Source organism: Bolinopsis microptera, chromosome 12 (assembly GCF_026151205.1).
Source record: "Bolinopsis microptera isolate Bmic1 chromosome 12, MBARI_Bmic_1.0, whole genome shotgun sequence".
NCBI classification, from domain to species: Eukaryota; Metazoa; Ctenophora; class Tentaculata; order Lobata; family Bolinopsidae; genus Bolinopsis; species Bolinopsis microptera.
In genome coordinates, this window is record NC_087083.1 from 2,217,657 (window position 1) to 2,240,939 (window position 23,283).

The window sequence follows — 23,283 nt, forward strand, 5'->3', positions numbered from 1 at the left end:
TAAAAAATAAAATAAAATAAGAAAGTGGTGACGGGGGCCGGGGGACACATGAAAATAATGCTTTGAGATAACTGTAAGCATAAACATACTTTAAAAGCAATCAACATACTATTACTATGTAGTTTATTGATATTAACGATCAACGCATCAAAACATACAACACCACGTGTCTACTGTCTATCTCCAAAAAAGAGCCTTTTATTTATCTCCAGAACAAGTTGAGTAAAGTAGAGGAAACAAGAATGAGAAGTGTAACTGGTAATCCTCGCGAACTGCTTGTTATCTTCGTTGATTCGGGATCGTTACATCTCTGAAAATAGGAACGTTGTATTAATAATTAGATTATTAACTATTAATTGTCTATTTATAATGAAATGACCTAATGCGAGCTAACTGTCTTATTCATGATATTTCTAATGCTGATAGTGATAGTTGACGCCACCGTGTTGAACTTGAATAACGATATAGGTATCGCAGCAGATCGGTATTATTATTAACTTAAATCGGATGATCGGCAATGAAATAAGAATGCTAAAAATAAAATATGAATGTTAAAAACGTACCTCTGTTTTACATCTCTGAACCTTGCAGTCATCAATCTCATCTTCATTAGCGCCACTTGATTTACAAATCTCAGCTGCAGTAGAAAATTATGTTACACTGGTAAGACTGGTGAGTGGTGACGAAACAAGTAACATTACAATATTTAGCAATGAGCACAAATTTTCGATTTGCTCAAATGTTTTCCATTTTCTCCATACAAATTTGTGCCATTTAATGACATTTTTCATCATCTGTTAGCTACCTACGACGAAACCAAACTTCCAGCACCTCAATCATGTCATTTCCAATATATAGTTGACTTACTACTACTAGTTGGTTGCAGGTGAAAAAAGCAGTAAAAACTGTAAAATTTCGGTCCTGAAAATTTCATCTTCAAAAAATTTGTGTTTTCAGATTGTCATACTTGAATTTGAAAATGGAAAAGAAATTAGAAAATACGAATTTTTGTTTTGTTAAAGTGTTAAGCTATCTGAGAACAATTTCTCTAGCAAAAAGTCCATCCAATCTGCCAAATTTGTGTTCAGAAAATTTCTTATTTGAAAATGGGACAGAATTTTGAAAATACAACTTTTTGTTTTGTTAAGGTTTCTGCTGTGGGCTTCCTCTGACTTCAATCAGACTTCCAGCACCTCAATCGTGTCATTTGCCATCTATAGTTGACTTACTAATTGGTTGCGGATAAAAAATCAGTAAAAACTGTAAAATTTCGGTCCTGGAAATTTCATCTTCAAAAACTGAAAGTGGGACAGAGATTGGGGATAATATGATTTTGCAAATTTATTCGGAATTTTGACTCCCAGTACCCCAATTCGGTTTCATACCCTCATCAATTAACTGACTAATTGGTCCATGGGCAAAAAGTCCATCCAATCTGCCAAATTTGTGTTCAGAAAATTTCATATTTGAAAATGGGACAGAATTTTGAAAATACAACTTTTTGTTTTGTTAAGCTTTCTGCTGTGGGCTATTTCCGACCTCAATCAGACTTCCAGCACCTCAATCGTGTCATTTGTTATCTATAGTTGACCTACTAATTGGTTGCTAGTGAAAAAATCAGTCAAAACTGTAAAATTTCGGTCCTGGAAATTTCATCTTCAAAAACTGAAAATGGGACAGAGATTGGGGATAATATGATTTTGCAAATTTATTCGGAATTTTGACTCCCAGTACCCCAATTTGGTTTTATACCATCATCAATTAACTGACTAATTGGTCCGTGGGCAAAAAGTCCATCCAATCTGCCAAATTTGTGTTCAGAAAATTTCATATTTGAAAATGGGACAGAATTTTGAAAATACAACTTTTTGTTTTGTTAAGCTTTCTGCTGTGGGCTTCCTCTGACTTCAATCAGACTTCCAGCACCTCAATCGTGTCATTTGCCATCTATAGTTGACTTACTAATAGGTTGCGGGTGAAAAAATCAGTCAAAACTGTAAAATTTCGGTCCTGGAAATTTCATCTTCAAAAACTGAAAGTGGGACAGAGATTGGGGACAATATGATTTTGCAAATTTATTCGGAATTTTGACTCCCAGTACCCCAATTCGGTTTCATACCCTCATCAATTAACTGACTAATTGGTCCATGGGCAAAAAGTCCATCCAATTTGCCTAATTTGTGTTCAGAAAATTTCATATTTGAAAATGGGACAGAATTTTGAAAATACAACTTTTTGTTTTGTTAAGCTTTCTGCTGTGGGCTATTTCCGACCTCACTCAGACTTCCAGCACCTCAATCGTGTCATTTGTTATCTTTAGTTGACCTACTAATTGGTTGCGGGTGAAAAAATCAGTCAAAACTGTAAAATTTCGGTCCTGGAAATTTCATCTTCAAAAACTGAAAATGGGACAGAGATTGGGGATAATATGATTTTGCAAATTTATTCGGAATTTTGACTCCCAGTACCCCAATTCGGTTTCATACCCTCATCAATTAACTGACTAATTGGTCCGTGGGCAAAAAGTCCATCCAATCTGCCTAATTTGTGTTCAGAAAATTTCATATTTGAAAATGGGACAGAATTTTGAAAATACAACTTTTTGTTTTGTTAAGCTTTCTGCTGTGGGCTATTTCCGACCTCAATCAGACTTCCAGCACCTCAATCGTGTCATTTGTTATCTATAGTTGACCTACTAATTGGTTGCGGGTGAAAAAATCAGTCAAAACTGTAAAATTTCGGTCCTGGAAATTTCATCTTCAAAAACTGAAAATGGGAACGAGATTGGGGATAATATGATTTTGCAAATTTATTCGGAATTTTGACTCCCAGTACCCCAATTTGGTTTTATACCATCATCAATTAACTGACTAATTGGTCCGTGGGCAAAAAGTCCATCCAATCTGCCAAATTTGTGTTCAGAAAATTTCATATTTGAAAATGGGACAGAATTTTGAAAATACAACTTTTTGTTTTGTTAAGCTTTCTGCTGTGGGCTTCCTCTGACTTCAATCAGACTTCCAGCACCTCAATCGTGTCATTTGCCATCTATAGTTGACTTACTAATAGGTTGCGGGTGAAAAAATCAGTCAAAACTGTAAAATTTCGGTCCTGGAAATTTCATCTTCAAAAACTGAAAGTGGGACAGAGATTGGGGACAATATGATTTTGCAAATTTATTAGGAATTTTGACTCCCAGTACCCCAATTCGGTTTCATACCATCATCAATTAACTGACTAATTGGTCCATGGGCAAAAAGTCCATCCAATCTGCCTAATTTGTGTTCAGAAAATTTCATATTTGAAAATGGGACAGAATTTTGAAAATACAACTTTTTGTTTTGTTAAGCTTTCTGCTGTGGGGTATTTCCGACCTCAATCAGACTTCCAGCACCTCAATCGTGTCATTTGCCATCTATAGTTGACCTACTAATTGGTTGCGGGTGAAAAAATCAGTCAAAACTGTAAAATTTCGGTCCTGGAAATTTCATCTTCAAAAACTGAAAATGGGACAGAGATTGGGGATAATATGATTTTGCAAATTTATTCGGAATTTTGACTCCCAGTACCCCAATTCGGTTTCATACCCTCATCAATTAACTGCCTAATTGGTCCATGGGCAAAAAGTCCATCCAATCTGCCTAATTTGTGTTCAGAAAATTTCATATTTGAAAATGGGACAGAATTTTGAAAATACAACTTTTTTTTTTGTTAAGCTTTCTGCTGTGGGCTATTTCCGACCTCAATCAGACTTCCAGCACCTCAATCGTGTCATTTGTTATCTATAGTTGACCTACTAATTGGTTGCGGGTGAAAAAATCAGTCAAAACTGTAAAATTTCGGTCCTGGAAATTTCATCTTCAAAAACTGAAAATGGGACAGAGATTGGGGATAATATGATTTTGCAAATTTATTCGGAATTTTGACTCCCAGTACCCCAATTTGGTTTTATACCATCATCAATTAACTGACTAATTGGTCCGTGGGCAAAAAGTCCATCCAATCTGCCAAATTTGTGTTCAGAAAATTTCATATTTGAAAATGGGACAGAATTTTGAAAATACAACTTTTTGTTTTGTTAAGCTTTCTGCTGTGGGCTTCCTTTGACTTCAATCAGACTTCCAGCACCTCAATCGTGTCATTTGCCATCTATAGTTGACTTACTAATAGGTTGCGGGTGAAAAAATCAGTCAAAACTGTAAAATTTCGGTCCTGGAAATTTCATCTTCAAAAACTGAAAGTGGGACAGAGATTGGGGACAATATGATTTTGCAAATTTATTCGGAATTTTGACTCCCAGTACCCCAATTCGGTTTCATACCCTCATCAATTAACTGACTAATTGGTCCATGGGCAAAAAGTCCATCCAATCTGCCTAATTTGTGTTCAGAAAATTTCATATTTGAAAATGGGACAGAATTTTGAAAATACAACTTTTTGTTTTGTTAAGCTTTCTGCTGTGGGCTATTTCCGACCTCAATCAGACTTCCAGCACCTTAATCGTGTCATTTGTTATTTATAGTTGACTAACTAATTGGTTGCGGGTGAAAAAATCAGTCGAAACTGTAAAATTTCGGTCCTGGAAATTTCATCTTCAAAAACTGAAAGTGGGACAGAGATTGGGGACAATATGATTTTGCAAATTTATTAGGAATTTTGACTCCCAGTACCCCAATTCGGTTTCATACCATCATCAATTAACTGACTAATTGGTCCATGGGCAAAAAGTCCATCCAATCTGCCTAATTTGTGTTCAGAAAATTTCATATTTGAAAATGGGACAGAATTTTGAAAATACAACTTTTTGTTTTGTTAAGCTTTCTGCTGTGGGGTATTTCCGACCTCAATCAGACTTCCAGCACCTCAATCGTGTCATTTGCCATCTATAGTTGACCTACTAATTGGTTGCGGGTGAAAAAATCAGTCAAAACTGTAAAATTTCGGTCCTGGAAATTTCATCTTCAAAAACTGAAAATGGGACAGAGATTGGGGATAATATGATTTTGCAAATTTATTCGGAATTTTGACTCCCAGTACCCCAATTCGGTTTCATACCCTCATCAATTAACTGCCTAATTGGTCCATGGGCAAAAAGTCCATCCAATCTGCCTAATTTGTGTTCAGAAAATTTCATATTTGAAAATGGGACAGAATTTTGAAAATACAACTTTTTTTTTTGTTAAGCTTTCTGCTGTGGGCTATTTCCGACCTCAATCAGACTTCCAGCACCTCAATCGTGTCATTTGTTATCTATAGTTGACCTACTAATTGGTTGCGGGTGAAAAAATCAGTCAAAACTGTAAAATTTCGGTCCTGGAAATTTCATCTTCAAAAACTGAAAATGGGACAGAGATTGGGGATAATATGATTTTGCAAATTTATTCGGAATTTTGACTCCCAGTACCCCAATTTGGTTTTATACCATCATCAATTAACTGACTAATTGGTCCGTGGGCAAAAAGTCCATCCAATCTGCCAAATTTGTGTTCAGAAAATTTCATATTTGAAAATGGGACAGAATTTTGAAAATACAACTTTTTGTTTTGTTAAGCTTTCTGCTGTGGGCTTCCTTTGACTTCAATCAGACTTCCAGCACCTCAATCGTGTCATTTGCCATCTATAGTTGACTTACTAATAGGTTGCGGGTGAAAAAATCAGTCAAAACTGTAAAATTTCGGTCCTGGAAATTTCATCTTCAAAAACTGAAAGTGGGACAGAGATTGGGGACAATATGATTTTGCAAATTTATTCGGAATTTTGACTCCCAGTACCCCAATTCGGTTTCATACCCTCATCAATTAACTGACTAATTGGTCCATGGGCAAAAAGTCCATCCAATCTGCCTAATTTGTGTTCAGAAAATTTCATATTTGAAAATGGGACAGAATTTTGAAAATACAACTTTTTGTTTTGTTAAGCTTTTTGCTGTGGGCTATTTCCGACCTCAATCAGACTTCCAGCACCTCAATCGTGTCATTTGTTATCTATAGTTGACCTACTAATTGGTTGCGGGTGAAAAAATCAGTCAAAACTGTAAAATTTCGGTCCTGGAAATTTCATCTTCAAAAACTGAAAATGGGACAGAGATTGGGGATAATATGATTTTGCAAATTTATTCGGAATTTTGACTCCCAGTACCCCAATTTGGTTTTATACCATCATCAATTAACTGACTAATTGGTCCGTGGGCAAAAAGTCCATCCAATCTGCCAAATTTGTGTTCAGAAAATTTCATATTTGAAAATGGGACAGAATTTTGAAAATACAACTTTTTGTTTTGTTAAGCTTTCTGCTGTGGGCTTCCTCTGACTTCAATCAGACTTCCAGCACCTCAATCGTGTCATTTGCCATCTATAGTTGACTTACTAATAGGTTGCGGGTGAAAAAATCAGTCAAAACTGTAAAATTTCGGTCCTGGAAATTTCATCTTCAAAAACTGAAAGTGGGACAGAGATTGGGGACAATATGATTTTGCAAATTTATTCGGAATTTTGACTCCCAGTACCCCAATTCGGTTTCATACCCTCATCAATTAACTGACTAATTGGTCCATGGGCAAAAAGTCCATCCAATCTGCCTAATTTGTGTTCAGAAAATTTCATATTTGAAAATGGGACAGAATTTTGAAAATACAACTTTTTGTTTTGTTAACCTTTCTGCTGTGGGCTATTTCCGACCTCAATCAGACTTCCAGCACCTCAATCGTGTCATTTGTTATCTATAGTTGACCTACTAATTGGTTGCGGGTGAAAAAATCAGTCAAAACTGTAAAATTTCGGTCCTGGAAATTTCATCTTCAAAAACTGAAAATGGGACAGAGATTGGGGATAATATGATTTTGCAAATTTATTCGGAGTTTTGACTCCCAGTACCCCAATTTGGTTTTATACCATCATCAATTAACTGACTAATTGGTCCGTGGGCAAAAAGTCCATCCAATCTGCCAAATTTGTGTTCAGAAAATTTCATATTTGAAAATGGGACAGAATTTTGAAAATACAACTTTTTGTTTTGTTAAGCTTTCTGCTGTGGGCTTCCTCTGACTTCAATCAGACTTCCAGCACCTCAATCGTGTCATTTGCCATCTATAGTTGACCTACTAATTGGTTGCGGGTGAAAAAATCAGTCAAAACTGTAAAATTTCGGTCCTGGAAATTTCATCTTCAAAAACTGAAAATGGGAACGAGATTGGGGATAATATGATTTTGCAAATTTATTCGGAATTTTGACTCCCAGTACCCCAATTTGGTTTTATACCATCATCAATTAACTGACTAATTGGTCCGTGGGCAAAAAGTCCATCCAATCTGCCAAATTTGTGTTCAGAAAATTTCATATTTGAAAATGGGACAGAATTTTGAAAATACAACTTTTTGTTTTGTTAAGCTTTCTGCTGTGGGCTTCCTCTGACTTCAATCAGACTTCCAGCACCTCAATCGTGTCATTTGCCATCTATAGTTGACTTACTAATAGGTTGCGGGTGAAAAAATCAGTCAAAACTGTAAAATTTCGGTCCTGGAAATTTCATCTTCAAAAACTGAAAGTGGGACAGAGATTGGGGACAATATGATTTTGCAAATTTATTCGGAATTTTGACTCCCAGTACCCCAATTCGGTTTCATACCCTCATCAATTAACTGACTAATTGGTCCATGGGCAAAAAGTCCATCCAATCTGCCTAATTTGTGTTCAGAAAATTTCATATTTGAAAATGGGACAGAATTTTGAAAATACAACTTTTTGTTTTGTTAAGCTTTTTGCTGTGGGCTATTTCCGACCTCAATCAGACTTCCAGCACCTCAATCGTGTCATTTGTTATCTATAGTTGACCTACTAATTGGTTGCGGGTGAAAAAATCAGTCAAAACTGTAAAATTTCGGTCCTGGAAATTTCATCTTCAAAAACTGAAAATGGGACAGAGATTGGGGATAATATGATTTTGCAAATTTATTCGGAATTTTGACTCCCAGTACCCCAATTTGGTTTTATACCATCATCAATTAACTGACTAATTGGTCCGTGGGCAAAAAGTCCATCCAATCTGCCAAATTTGTGTTCAGAAAATTTCATATTTGAAAATGGGACAGAATTTTGAAAATACAACTTTTTGTTTTGTTAAGCTTTCTGCTGTGGGCTATTTCCGACCTCAATCAGACTTCCAGCACCTTAATCGTGTCATTTGTTATCTTATAGTTGACCTACTAATTGGTTGCGGGTGAAAAAATCAGTCGAAACTGTAAAATTTCGGTCCTGGAAATTTCATCTTCAAAAACTGAAAATGGGACAGAGATTGGGGACAATATGATTTTGCAAATTTATTCGGAATTTTGACTCCCAGTACCCCAATTTGGTTTTCTACCATCATCAATTAACTGACTAATTGGTCCGTGGGCAAAAAGTCCATCCAATCTGCCAAATTTGTATTCAGAAAATTTCATATTTGAAAATGGGACAGAATTTTGAAAATACAACTTTTTGTTTTGTTAACCTTTCTGCTGTGGACTTCCTCTGACTTCAATCAGACTTCCAGCACCTCAATCGTGTAATTTGCCATCTATAGTTGACTTACTAATAGGTTGCAGGTGAAAAAATCAGTCGAAACTGTAAAATTTCGGTCCTGGAAATTTCATCTTCAAAAACTGAAAGTGGGACAGAGATTGGGGACAATATGATTTTGCAAATTTATTCGGAATTTTGACTCCCAGTACCCCAATTTGGTTTTATACCATCATCAATTAACTGACTAATTGGTCCGTGGGCAAAAAGTCTATCCAATCTGCCAAATTTGTGTTCTTAAAATTTCATATTTGAAAATGGGACAGAATTTTGAAAATACAACTTTTTGTTTTGTTAAGCTTTCTGCTGTGGGCTTCCTCTGACTTCAATCAGACTTCCAGCTCCTCAATCGTGTTATTTGCCATCTATAGTTGACTTATTAATTGGTTACGGGTGAAAAAATCAGTCAAAACTGTAAAATTTCGGTCCTCGAAATTTCATTTTCAAAAACTGAAAATTGGACAGAGATTGGGGACAATATGATTTTGCAAATTTATCCGGAATTTTGACTCCCAGTACCCCAATTTGGTTTTATACCATCATCAATTAACTGACTAATTGGTCTGTGGGTAAAAAGTCCATCCAATTTGCCAAATCTGTGTTCAGAACGCCAAGGCGTTTGACAAAGTGGATCTCAACATTCTTCTAGCTAAAGCCAAACGCTACGGTATCACGGGCAAAACTCTACAGTGGCTTGCTGAGTTTTTAAAGAATCGCCTGCAGACAGTGGTCGTCGAAGGAGAAAAGTCGTCCTTCCAGATTGTGATAAGTGGTGTCCCACAGGGAACTGTGTTAGGTCCAATCTTGTTTATTCTGTATATAGATGACCAACTGGACACGTTATTAACTGCTCTTGGAAAGGTCTTTGCTGATGACACGAAGCTTATAAGCAAAATTACTGATTTAGTAGCAAGGTGTTTGCTTCAAGAAGATCTGTTTAATGTCATCAAATGGGCCCTGCAAAATAACATGCAGCTAAACGAAACCAAATTTGAAGTTATCAACTACAAGCTGAATAAATCCCTGCTATTGAGAGAACTCCCCTTCTCCAACGAAGACTACAGCTATAGCTCAACAAACGGGGAAATTATCGAACCAACGCAAACAGTCAAAGACCTTGGAGTACTCCTCTCAAATGACTGCTCATGGACGCCCCATATCCATCAGATGCTGAAAACTGCTAAGAAAATGGCATCGTGGGTCTTCAGTGTCTTCAGTGACAGATCACCTTTCCTGATGCTCACCCTTTTCAAAACAATGGTGAGGAGCAGGCTAGAATGCTGTTGCCCGGTCTGGAACCCCAGCAAAATCACCGATATAGAGGCAATCGAAAATGTTCAGAGGAACTACACTCGCCGTATCTTAGGTTGTCAGCAATTGGACTATTGGGACCGTCTTAAGAAGCTGGACCTGCTCTCCCTGCAGAGGCGGAGAGAGCGATACATCCTGATCCATACATGGAAGATGGCAAACGACCTTGCTCCAAATGACATCAACATGGTATTCAAGGAAAACGCTCGACATGGCATAAAAGCCATAGTCCCACCACTGAACAACAAATCGCAACGATCAGTCGCCACTCATTACGAAAATTCCTTTCGAGTGAATGCAGCGAGACTATGGAACCTCCTCCCACGACAAGTGAACAGTTTAACTGCTCTAGGACCCTTCAAGATATCACTTGCTCGATTTTTGGAGACGTTTCCCGATACCCCGCCAACCAAAGGATACACCGCCATCACCAACAACTCACTCCTGGAATGAAATCTACAGAAAGATCTGAACCAGGAATGAATGGAGGACGTACTAGTTACTGTTGTCCAGAAGCAATCCCTGCCAAACCAACCTAAAGTACCTAAAGTAAGTATATTTGAAAATGGGACAGAATTTTGAAAATACAACTTTTTGTTTTGTTAAGCTTTCTGCTGTGGGCTTCCTCCGACTTCAATCAGACTTCCAGCACCTCAATCGTGTCATTTGCCATCTATATAGTTGACTTACTAATTGGTTGCGGGTGAAAAAATCAGTCAAAACTGTAAAATTTCGGTCCTGGAATTTTCATCTTCAAAAACTGAAAATGGGACAGAAATTGGGGACAATATGATTTTGCAAATTTATTCGGAATTTTAACTCCCAGTACCTCAATTTGGTTTTAAACCATCATCAATTAACTGACTAATTGGTCCATGGGCAAAAAGTCCATCCAATCTGCCAAATTTGTGTTCAGAAAATTTCATATTTGAAAATGGGACAGAATTTTGAAAATACAACTTTTCGTTTTGTTAAGCTTTCTGCTGTTGGCTATCTCCGACCGAAATCAGACTCGCAGCACCTCAATCATGTCATTTGCAATCTATAGTTGACTAACTAATTGGTTGCGGGTGATAAAATCAGTCAAAACTGTAAAATTTCGGTCCTAGAAATTTCATCTTCAAAAACTGAAAATGGGACAGAGATTGGGACAATATGATTTTGCAATTTTATTCGGGATTTTGACTCCCAGTACCTCAATTCGGTTTCATACCATCATCAATTTACTGACTCTTTGGTCTGTGGGCAAAAATTCCATCCAATCTGCCAAATTTGTGTTTTCAGATTTTCATACTTGAAAATGGAACAGAAATTAGAAAATACGAATTTTTGTTTTGTTAAAGTGTTAAGCTATCTGAAAACAATTTCTCTAGCATCAGTCCAAATTCTATCGAATCATGCCTCTAACAGTAACAGCCTCTTATTCTTATGAGCTTCAAGTGCCTGGTATGATCTTTGTGCTTTGGCTAGCCTGGTATTTGTAATTAATAAACATTTTAGGATGTCCATGAATTTAGTTACATATGTAATTGTAATTCGAAGACCAAAAGGTTAGGTTTCCCACTTACTCTATAAAAGTATACCTTAATTCCCAAAAATTTGGGTGACAAAAAATTTGAGCGGGCCTCTCGCCCAAATTTTTTGCAGACCAAATAAATTGCATAAATCTTTTCCGTCTGCTAAATTTTTTGCTAACCAAACTTTTGGCATTTAGCCTGTGGCCCTGAGATCTATAGAAAGATGGCTTTTTCTTCATATCCAAGTGAAATAATATTTGAAATTTTAGTTTTCTAATCTGTCATTCATGGCTTAACCAAGTGAATCGACAGATTTCACTAAAAATGAACGATTTTTAGTGGAAAATCGTTCATTTTTCGAAGAATTTGTGCCCAAATTTTTGGTCGCCCAAATGAGTTCAAATTTTCTGCCCAAATTTTTCGGGCTCAAATAAATTGTGCTCAATATAATGGCACACAAATTTTTGGGAACTAAGGTATATCACATTTTAATTAATACTTACAGTCGAATAGTGAGGATTGTTGACAGGAGAAATGTATTCTGTTGATGTCATTGAAAGTGTCTTTGTAGGAAACAGATACGCAAGTATCCTCGTTAACCTGAAATATTTTTAGGAGGACTGTCACAAACTTGAGAAATTTGTTAGTATTTGCTACATGTTGCACAATATCTGATATGATCCCTTTTGCCGGCTGTTAAAAGGCCATCGCGCAAAAAATAAATGTTGTAAAAACTAACAATGTATTCTATTTTCATGATTAGAGTACAGAATAAAGATTGTATTTGTAGGAATAGGTTAAAACTATATAACCGGGTGTAAAACTTACAGCCGAAAAAAAAAGAAGAAAAAAAAGGAACTGAAAACTAACCTTGCATTCCGCAAGAGGGCAGGATTCCACGATCACCGTGCCTCCTCCAACCAGTTTAACATACCTCGTCCTACCCCCACTGGTTTCTTTGTAACAGGAATCGTAACAAATCAAACCGCCCGGGTTCTGCTCGGCTGTGGGAAATATTACAAATATTCATGTGTGTGACGTATGATCGTCCATTAAGATCAGGAGCGTCTAAAATCCGGATTATTTATGAGTCGCATTGTTGAAATGTTTTTTTGGGTAAATTTCTATTGATCCCGTTTGATGCGACAAGGCCAGGAAAAGGTTTTTTCCTTGTCGCATCAAACGGGATCAATAGAAATTTACCCAAGAAAACATTAAAAAAGGAGCGTGTTCATTATACTTAACTAATAATTAAAGTTTGATCTCAGATGAATAAGAAGGACTATAATTAATAATTAATAAAGGATTGAGAACGATCAAAATAAGATAAATAACTGCAAACACTTGGGCTTACTATAAAGATAAGGTAGTTATAATTAAATAAGTTATAATTAAATAAGTTATAATTAAATAAGTTATAATTAAATAAGTTATAATTAAACAAGTTATAATTAAACAAGTTACAATTAAATAAGTTATAATTAAATAAGCTATAATTAAATAAATTATAATTAAATAAGTTATAATTAAATAAGTTATAATACTAATAGGGCTAGACTCTTCATTACAGTTCACGTACCAGCTTCGTTACTATTCACACAGGTGTTAGGAAGGGCAAGCGTCTTGAAAGTGGCTGTGCAAGTCAATATCAAGTGTGTGAACTCGGTCTTAACCACGGTGTGATCTGTAACATACTTTATTATAACTAATTAATTAATTAAAGTACGCTCATTAAATAACTAATTAATTAATTTAAGTATTAGCTAATTAGGTTCTACTTATATATTAGTATTACTCGGTCTTAACCACGGTGTGATCTGTAACATACGGATAACAGTTTTACAATTATGGGTAAATTATAACTCTGCAACTTTACAATTTATGAGAAAGATTAGGGGTCGTTTACATATCACGTAATCAATTTAGTAATAATCACCGTCGTCAATACACTGCAGGATAATTTGATCCCCGGCGACAACTCTATTTCCAGCGTCCAACAAGGAATTTGTTTCAACCATCTCGTAGTAAGACTGCACTGTAGCAGGGATCTCACACACATCTGTGAAAGAGAGAGAGACTTAAAGTTAAGGGGAAAATCAAAACCAATTTAGTGATTATAATTACATCTCTAATTATTTTGAGATGGACGTTACAAAGGGTTCTGATTTTAAGAAGAAATGGTCGAGGGGGTTGAGTTTGGATTGATATGTAACAAAATGTATGCGGCAGGAAATACTATAAAGTACAATATTATGTATAATGAACACCTCCGCTGTGCGGGGGGGGGGGGGGGGGGGGGGGGGGGGGTGGGGCACAATCTTAGGGGGGCGTACTATAACGTACAATAGGCTAACGTGTCCGCAAGCAATAAAAAGTACAATATTATGTATAATGAACAACTCCAGATGAGTCCATGCTGTACCACGTGGGACACCACGTGGTTTGTGACGTCACAAGATGACCCACCTACACATAGATCCACACTATTGCTGCCAGTATCAGTGGTATTCTTATCTCCCGGGCATGGTGTGCAATCTACATTAGCTTTCGTGTCGGAGTAAGTGTTCAGTGGACATATCAGGCACTGCTGGATGCTGGTGTCCGCGTATAACCTGGGGTTAATACCACGTGTTAGAGAGGTGAGATAGCATGCTCCTTCATAATATTTTGCATCATTTCTCAAAAAAGTCACACTTTCTGAGGTACACCATGCAGATTCTATATGCTATCGTTGGCAACCCAGGTCCAACCTCTCTCTAGAATGGAGCTGTGAAACTAGAGTAATGTGAGATATTGAAAGTAAACTTACCCTGCTAGAATGGAGCTGTGAAACTAGAGTAATGTGAGATATTGAAAGTAAACTTACCCTGCTAGAATGGAGCTGTGAAACTAGAGTAATGTGAGATATTGAAAGTAAACTTACCCCGCTAGAATGAAGCTGTAAAACTAGAGTAATGTGAGATATTGAAAGTAAACTTACCCTGCTAGAATGGAGCTGTGAAACTAGAGTAATGTGAGATATTGAAAGTAAACTTACCCTGCTAGAATGGAGCTGTGAAACTAGAGTAATGTGAGATATTGAAAGTAAACTTACCCCGCTAGAATGAAGCTGTAAAACTAGAGTAATGTGAGATATTGAAAGTAAACTTACCCCGCATAACACTCCTGGCAGGTAGTATCTATGTTGGGAACCTGCCCCGGGTCACACCCTTTACTCGACACATCCTCCACATCTGCGTTTTCGAAATCACTCTCGTCGAACTGTGAGCTGATTGACACGAGGAGGGCCACGAGGACGAACCAATAGTTTAGTTGCTTTTGCATCTTTGTGGGCAGGTGTTTATGTTTTCTTGGAGATCACAGCAATTGATCTTAGTTGAGGGTGTTTATAAGCGTTTATATCTGGACTAGAATTAATCGGTTTAAAAATGCGTTGGATTGTTTAATTATTAAATTAATTGCTTATGAAATAGTGGCGTTGGATTTTTTAGTCTAAATTTGAACAGCAACGTATTTATTTAACAAACATGGGTGAACAAAAACTCAGTTAAACGATCAAACTCTAAAATCTTATCGGAAGGAAAACTTTACTTATGCAAACAAAATTAAAAGTAGAACGGTAAAAATGACAAACAAAACCTAATTAACAGTACTAATACGATGCTCGTGCAATCAACTTCGTGCAATGATTGCGTTCTGCAGTTGTAGTAAAGTGAGTATACCTTACAGAAGCTACAACAAGCGAGATTATGAAAGTTCTAATACATAATAGGTTGCTTGTGACCAAATGTACTTCCTTGCTGAAAATAACAGGTGAACATGGTTTCCAATACAGATCTAGGGTACAGTAAAAGATGCCTAACACAACTGTGTTTTGCTCTAGAAACACACTCTTTTATAAATTTTACCGGCGTATCCTATAAAATCACCTAATTTGTTCAAATTTAGGGAGGGGCACCAAAAGGGGAGGGGCGCCAACAGGGGGTCGCATTTTCGGCGGGGGGGGGGGGGGGGGCACCAACAGGCAACGTTAATATTAACGCCAATGAATAGTCAATAACAGTGGTCACATAGCACCTGCACAATAACCTGTCCTTTAATATTGGAGACAATGGTAAAGTTTGGAAGTACATTACATTGTTGGCTAGAAGTAGAACAATAAATTATTAACTGTCAACGAATCACCGCCTGTTAATGTTATTATGGGGGGTTGGCCTTATCGTAATTAAGATTGCTAATACCATGCTAAAGGATGAAAATTACTGTACTAAAACTAAAGGCACCCTGCTGAAAAGTTATAAACTGACGGCTCTTAAAGCTTTAAAGCAAAATATTTGCATCAATGAAGAAACAAAGGTCAAAGAAAACAAAAGTCATCAAGTCTGAGCCAATGATCGAGCGATATCGAGTGTACTGCTAAATAGATTATACATATCACAGTTAGAGTAAACAACCTCTCTAGGAACTAGAAAACTATAAGATACGTCACTGAGAACTATTTGGTAGGAAGTAAAACTTCACTGTCACTGACTAGTATTCAGAGGCAGTGCAGAAACCTTCAAAATTAGAATTTGTGACGTTACGTAAGCAAACTTACTAATTTTCGTAATTCCTACTAATACGTTATTTGGAAGGTAATTTAAAAAGCTGAAATAACGGGAGGCCAGCTTAAATTAGGGCCCCCTAATATAACTATAAGGGCTAAAAGTTCAGTAAACTATACTTTTGGAGAGAGTAGGAGAAACTTTCACTCTAAGTTTAAAAGTTATTTATGTATTTATTGAGCTGAACTGCCATGAAGCACTATTTGATAAGAAAGCATGAAAAGTCAATTTAAAGGTACACGCACTAAATTCCAACTAGAACTCAATTCCAACGGTGCACTTAATTCCAACTAGCACTTAATTCCAACGGTGCACTTAATTCAAACTAGCACTCAATTCCGATACTAATTAGGAGAAAGTGCGTACGGAATTCTGACAGTGCACGGAATCCCAAAGCAGCGAACGTTATCCGGACTCAATACCTGTAACCTGACTATTTGACCGACTAGACACTGCAGCTTTTATTTTCAAATTCTGTTTGAGCTTGCGAGGTTCAGTTTCTGCAATCTTCGTGGGAGTGGGTATGGGGTAGGAGAGGGTGAAACTAGCTGTTAGTGTTGGCCGAAGGTAATGACTGGTCAGATCACAGCACTTGAAACCGGGCATGGTTGCATAAAACAACACGCATCAAGTCGATTAAAGAGCATCTCTGATTCACATTACCTTTCATAGTCTACCATCAGACATCAGTTGTATCGGGGAAGTATATGTCCCGGAGTCGAAATTGCGTGCGCTACCTGCGAATCCCTAACGCACAGAATTCTTTAATTAGGAATTTCAGCTGTCGGAATTCCGTAAGAGAACCAAATTTTAACCGTCAGTCTAACTTTTCGAAGTTCAGAAAAAAATCGTTCGGCACAGTAATTGAAAGAGCCCTGAAATTAAAAGACATTTATGTGATTAACTCACTATGCTCACTTTAATTTTGATGAGTTACAGAGAAGGAAAACTGTCATTATATGCGCATTTATTGTGACTTTTATCTGGCCGAATATACTAATAAAGAAAAACAAGCTTGATTCATTCATGATTTATGAAATCATGATTTATGAAATCATGTTTTTACAACTGTTCGTGCTTATTGAATTGCTCAATGATATTGTCTTTGGAACAACACTCAAAAAATATCATTACCATGCTAATCCTGCAACTATGAAATTGCAAATGACATGGACAAGATGGGTAGATGGCCCAGCTTTACAATTATTACAATTATCTGTGTAAGCTAATTACAAAAACAAATAGTGATATATTCCTTATTGATTACCTTATGATATTTATAATTAATTGTAGCTGTAATCTTCAAAATAACAGGACTAGGAGGATTCTACTCCAAGTGTAGTACCACTATTTCTCCAGTTCCACAGCTAGATATGCGATCACTCTACAGTTTCACAAGATTGAAACTGTTGCAACGTGTTTTCATACAGTACTAATACTACTTGCATTATCATACTGAGCTGAGCGCGTGTTTTATCGGAATTTGACCGTTATAACTTGACCTTGCGTGGACAGTAGCTTTAAACTTAAGGTTGGAGCATGCCAACAATGCACAATTGATCAACTAACTATTTAGTTAATACTTTTAGCATGGCATCTTATTCCGAATGTTTGTACTTATATTAGAAGGAAAGTTTTAAATAATATCGGGTTGTCGCGGAAATCTCTCCTACTGCATGAGCAAGGTTTGTTAAAATATGTTATCCAGCAAATTCAATCCACGAAAATTTGGACAACATTTACAACTAGAGTACGTTTAATAAGCTTGATGCAGGTGAAAGAGTTGTTCAATTAAAAAATGTTGTATTTGCTAGTTGGCTACAGAACATTGATCATATTGATTATTGATGACTGAAGTTGATTCTTAGTTTCTGATTGAAATCGTTGTGTAAATTTTAACATGCAGTCAAACCATTCTATAGTAGGCCTCTCGGGGAAACAAAAAGCTCACAGCCGCGGTATATAAAACCCCGATATACAGCTTTATATGCTCCCAGTGTATGTAATCTCTCAAACTACCTGTCAAGCGTCTCACATATCCCATTAGGGCCTTATATTTTTATATGCACGTATGGTCATGGATTACAGGATTACAGCTCGACAATCGACATGTTCTAAAATCACCACCAATTAATGTGATCGGAGCTATAATAGATCACAGTTATTGCACAAAACTATAGCTAATTAACTAAACGTTTGTGAGAAAAGAAGAGGCCCGGTATATCGAGGTACCCGGTATATAATAGAGAGGCACGGTATATAAAAGTATAAAGGTTTGGCTGTATTCACTATAGTTATCTATAGTGAATACAGTCAAACCTTTACAGTCAAACCCTTTTTATATATACGAAACGTAGAAAGACAAATAATGTGTAATGATTCAAATAATATCATAATCATTCAACGTGGTAAAATATATTTTACATAACATTTTAATCTATTTTCAGCTAAGGATGGCTCCTGCTGCAGATGGCTGTTGCCATCATTCCCAATCCTCCAAAGAGCTAAGAGGGAAGATTCTGAAAGCATTTTTATATGACTCAAAACACAAATCTTTCCAAGACCTCAAAGACGGAGCCTTCTCCATAAAGGATCACCTCAAAGATCACAAAAATGTGGATGCAACCGTGAAGGAGCTAAAAATCGCTGCCAAACCAGATTTCAGCGTGTTCATAGAGGAGGACATGCGAGAAATTCAAAGAATTTCCGACCAGTTACAGAGAAAACCAATTAACAATGTGATTAACGCATTTCGTTACCTCAGGACAGCCTGTCCTAACAGCACGTTTGTTGATCATCTAGCCAGAGTGACCTTCCAGAACCACCCAGCCAGTAGAAACGTCCCCCTTCCAGCTCCACACCAAATTATGCCTTTTACTTTCTTCAAGAGGGGTAAGGTAGTGGCCGCTCAAAGGAGCATTCCAGGGGTAGATAACCTGGTGTTGGAATTAACCGACCCGAATAAAATGCTCCAAGACGGGGATATCCTGCCTACAAGTGCAAAGTTTGACAAAGAAAGAAGGATTGCTTGGTGGAGGGAAGACCTCGGGATGCTGACCCATCATTACAATTGGCACATAGCTTATCCGTACCCACCCAAACAGCCTCGAGATCGTCAGGGCGAACTGTTTGGCTACATGCACGAGCAAATGTTGGCTCGATACGATTTTGAGAGAATAGCCGTGGGCCTCAACCGTGTACAACCGTACGGACCGGGATTTGGTTGGGATAAACCACTGGTTGAAGGGTTCAACTCACAGTTAGCCATGTGTTCAGTGAGAGGAGCCAATAGCAACCTTTCATCAAGTAATACTTACTACATAGGCAAAGGAGTACCAAACACAATCTCCCTTGATGACATGAAGAGGTATAAAGATAGGATCTCCTCAGCAATAGCAGTTGGTTTCCTTTACAAGGATGCCCAAAACAAAGTTATGCTAGATCTTAAAGATGGCATGAACCATCTCGGGAACACCATGCAAGCTAACCAAGGGTCGGTTAACAAGACCCTGTACGGGAACCTACACAACAATGGTCATGTGATCCTGGGTAGGATCAACGACCCTTCAGGAATGTACCAGATACCACCAGGGCCCATGAACTATGACCAGGCTGCACCACGAGATCCCGTCTTCTTCCGCTGGCACAAGTTCATTGATAATCTGTTTGAGGAGCACCGCTCAAATCTACCTTATCAAAACGTTCAGGATTTGGTTTTCGATGGTATTAGCATCGAATCTTTCTCTGTTAAACTGGAGCCATCCGAGGACGACAAAGAAAAACTTGAGAAATCTAAAGTTTTTTCGGAAACAGAAAACCATTTTTATACCCACATGGAAAATAAATGGTACAAGATCTACAACTCCAACGCAACTGAAGAGGGTGGTGATTCTGACTACTCATCTGCGAGTGTGTCCCAAAAAGCTCTCAACCACATACCCTTCAGCTACGAAATAAAAGTAAAGAACGACAACAAGCACGAACAGAACATAGTTTTCAGAATCTTCCTGGCACCAGAAATAGACGAGGGAGGACCCCTGGATCACTCGAGGACCATGTTCGTGGAACTTGATAAATTCGTGGTGAGCGTTAAAAAAGGGACAAAAACGATAAAAAGGCAAGATAACCAGTCATCTGTGATTCTGAACCCTCAACCAACGGTAGAAGACATCGCTACCAAAGACGGGCCTTTGAGGGGAGATTGCATGTGTGGCTGGCCGCTGAACCTTCTAGTACCAAGAGGGACCGCAGCTGGGATGAGAGGAAATATTTACGTTATGGCAAGTGACTGGAATAAAGATGGTCAGGACCCTTATTCGGGAATGGAGGGGAGTGCCTCGTATTGTGGTAAGCAGGGTGCTAAATATCCTGATAAGAGACCGATGGGGTTCCCTTTTGATAGGCTGGTGGTTAATAGGGATGGTAGCTCTCCTGTTGGAACTTTGGGAGAGTTTGTTGAAGCTGTTCCGAACAGTTTTAGTGAGAAAGTAACCATCACATTCCTTGATAAATGGCCGATTCAGGAAAAAAGGGAGGATGCTAAGAGAGCAAGCCGTCAAAGAGACCGTCAAAAGGGCGAGTGAAACAATCAAAAAACTGCGTCATCGTTCATTTTAGAGTTAAGGTTGCATATTTACGAATAAAAGCTGAGATGATATAAAGACGAACGACATTCTGGCAGTGTTTTTAGTTTTGAGACACAACAGAAAGTCAGCAACGCGGACTGTTGAACTGTTGAACTGGAAGTATATTGAGAGTTAGTTTAGAGGAACATTTGTAAAATCATATTTCTAGACGGATGATCTGATCAAAACTTATTTATCAAAACTTATTTATAAATCATTATGTGCTATAAAACATTTTTGTATCCTTGTTTCTTTCATGTGTACAAATTTAAATCTGATATATTTCTTTATGTGAATCTTGATAGCAGTAGCTCAGTAGAGGCCATTGCCACCTGCCACCTAATTTGGCAGGTTTTACATTAAGGCTGATAATCAATTTGAAGTCTTAAAACGATTCCCGCAAAATTAACCAAAATCCTGCCTATTTATCGTATTTGCGCAGAGATGTATTTCACGTAAATATTTAATCGAGTTGTTCAGTTATAGAAAAGCCTGCAAAATAAAGACAAAACCTGCCTCACCTTTCACCTACTCTCAGCAGGTTTGCTGGTTTGCTGATCGTATAACCTTATCAAGTAGTAGGTTAGTGGGTATAATTTGATCAATAAAATTTCATAATATCAGTATGACGTAGATGTGTCGATACGTGATTTAACTATTTATGTTCATTAGAAGTAAAACATTGTCATCACTGAGTCTATTAAAAAAAAATAGAAATTTTCTTGAAAGAATTTTTCAACTATCTTTTGGTACTTCAAATTTTTTTGAAAATACCATACTCATAACTTTAAAAAGCCTTTGCTGGTTTAACTACAAAAAAGTACAAAAAGAGTATACAAAAGTACATGCTGTATATATAACTAGCTAATTGATAAATAACCTTCGTATCCACACACATGTAACAAAGTCTGGCAACTGCAATTCTTAAATGTTAATCGTGTTTAAAAAAACAGATTGTCTTCTCGTACATATTATAATGGCACAGGTAACAAAGTTACTGTATTACAGTTGCACCTCATTCCTTGGTATCTCTTTTTTTCCTAGTGTAGTTCGTGAAATATCTTGTATATGCCTGATGGTTAGCTTTCTTAAGTTAAAATATCCTTGTTTTAATGAATTTGACAGTTTAATTAAGCCCGCAGTAACCTCAATAGTTAACTAAAATATTACTATGATAAAGTAGGAATCCCACGTGAAGGAATCCCAGATGACAAGTCAATGTTACCTCAAGGAAATAAATCATTGTGTCGATACGAGTCTGGTTTGATCTGAACATACTTTAATTCTTATGAGTTGACATTTTGCAACGAGTTTGTTAATCAATAAAATATAAGGTTTAAAACAATTCTGAATGAAACTAAAAATACTTAACTTCTCACACTTTTATCAATCCTAAAATATCTTATTTAAATTTTTAAAGCTTATGAGAAGTTAATATCATTAAAAATAATATTACTGCCCATCATGGTTTCTCATGCAACATCAAGTAGTGCTGACTGTTGAGTGACAAAGCCCCCAACCTTGCTCCGTTTTAACCACCTAACCACCTATGAAACCTTCACTCGCAGCACAGGCACTCAGCAGCATCTCACTTTAAACTTCTAAAAGAGGAATTGTATATTACATTGTATATTACATATTTTTCCTCGGTATTTTGATCCTGGTAATTTTTCGCATGATATTAGCATCATTATAAGAATTTGCATCACCGAGGCTGGTATGTAACTTGACTGTAGTGGTATACGATCGTTTGTACGACTTCCCCTTACCTAGATTGTACATGTCGTGTGTGATGATTGTACGTATAATACATGACAGACAACTGTAATGTATTTTGTAGTTTGTAGTAGATATTGTAATCGTTTGCTCTTGTAACTCTTGTAACTCTTGTAACTCTTGTAACTCTTGTAACTCTTGTAACTCTTGTAACTCTGATTACTTGTATTATCTTGTTACATTTATACATATTGTAACGCTTTCTTATACCCCTGTAGCTTTGATTATACATTATACATGGCATACATCAGTATCCTGTATTTACCCATCCCACATTGTGTAGTGTGTACCAAACTTTATATTTATCTCGTAATCCGTCATGATATCATTTGTAAAGGAAGCGTTAAAACTGGACACAACTGCAGAGTGACAGCACTTATTCTGATTTTGAGAAGTTGATGATTTCTTATAACGTGTTTGTTGTTTACAACTCCTTGTATCATTCTTGATAATCGCCGGTATATCGTACATAATATTTGTATAACCTTATAACGTGATTAGAAACCATTGTCAGATCATTAGTGGTTATTTGAAGTTATCATTAGGTAACAAATATCACTGGGAACCGCATAATATCATTGTTGATCGAATATGTAATAAATACACGAGGATATTTTACATTTCAAAGTATCTGAGCCATGATTTTATTTTATACATAATATTTCTCGCCCTGAGATTGCATCTGAGCAGTAGGGCCATGATTTATTCGCCTTAGTTTATAAGTTTATACATTATATTTCAGGCCCTGAGATTGTCAGTTCATTTCTAACAATCAGGCATAAGAATATAAAAATACCTATTGAAATTTCCGATGGTTTCCACAGATTTTTAGAAATAGCAAATCAGCAACAAATTCATGATTATTATAGCTCAGGGTTTTGGCTGTAAGTCTTG

At 36.9% G+C, this 23,283-nt stretch overlaps 2 protein-coding genes across 3 annotated transcripts; one reads left to right on the forward strand and one right to left on the reverse strand.

The window, feature by feature from the left end:
* Positions 1–63: 63 nt before the first annotated feature.
* On the reverse strand, positions 64–15,631 carry LOC134824400 (sushi, von Willebrand factor type A, EGF and pentraxin domain-containing protein 1-like). The gene is made up of 8 exons (XM_063836303.1): positions 14,536–15,631; positions 13,851–13,996; positions 13,321–13,443; positions 12,964–13,068; positions 12,255–12,388; positions 11,888–11,984; positions 564–637; positions 64–310 (listed from the first exon to the last, which is right to left on the reverse strand). The coding sequence occupies exons 1-8, from the start codon at positions 14,706–14,708 to the stop codon at positions 203–205; spliced, it is 960 nt and encodes a 319-aa protein (XP_063692373.1). The 5' UTR covers positions 14,709–15,631; the 3' UTR covers positions 64–202.
* Positions 15,632–17,731: 2,100 nt separating this feature from the next.
* LOC134824323 (hemocyanin F chain-like) lies at positions 17,732–20,835 on the forward strand. 2 transcript variants are annotated; one of them, XM_063836199.1, is made up of 2 exons: positions 17,732–17,762; positions 18,436–20,835. In XM_063836199.1, exons 1-2 carry the CDS (start codon positions 17,757–17,759, stop codon positions 20,569–20,571), a joined length of 2,142 nt encoding a protein of 713 aa, XP_063692269.1. In that variant the 5' UTR covers positions 17,732–17,756; the 3' UTR covers positions 20,572–20,835. The 2 variants fall into 2 exon arrangements, with proteins under 2 accessions (XP_063692269.1, XP_063692270.1); XM_063836200.1 differs by lacking the exon at positions 17,732–17,762 and adding an exon at positions 18,129–18,261.
* Positions 20,836–23,283: the final 2,448 nt, after the last annotated feature.

What these genes read in the sequence shown, in the direction of transcription:
- LOC134824400 (XM_063836303.1), bottom strand. Translation starts at nt 14,708, where the DNA reads ATGCAAAAGCAACTAAACTATTGGTTCGTCCTCGTGGCCCTCCTCGTG. An exon ending in TGCCAGGAGTGTTATGCGGG is followed by an intron (nt 13,997 to 14,535) that starts GTAAGTTTACTT and finishes TATTAACCCCAG; the next exon opens with GTTATACGCGGACACCAGCA. An exon ending in ACAATCCTCACTATTCGACT is followed by an intron (nt 638 to 11,887) that starts GTAAGTATTAAT and finishes TTTCTACTGCAG; the next exon opens with CTGAGATTTGTAAATCAAGT.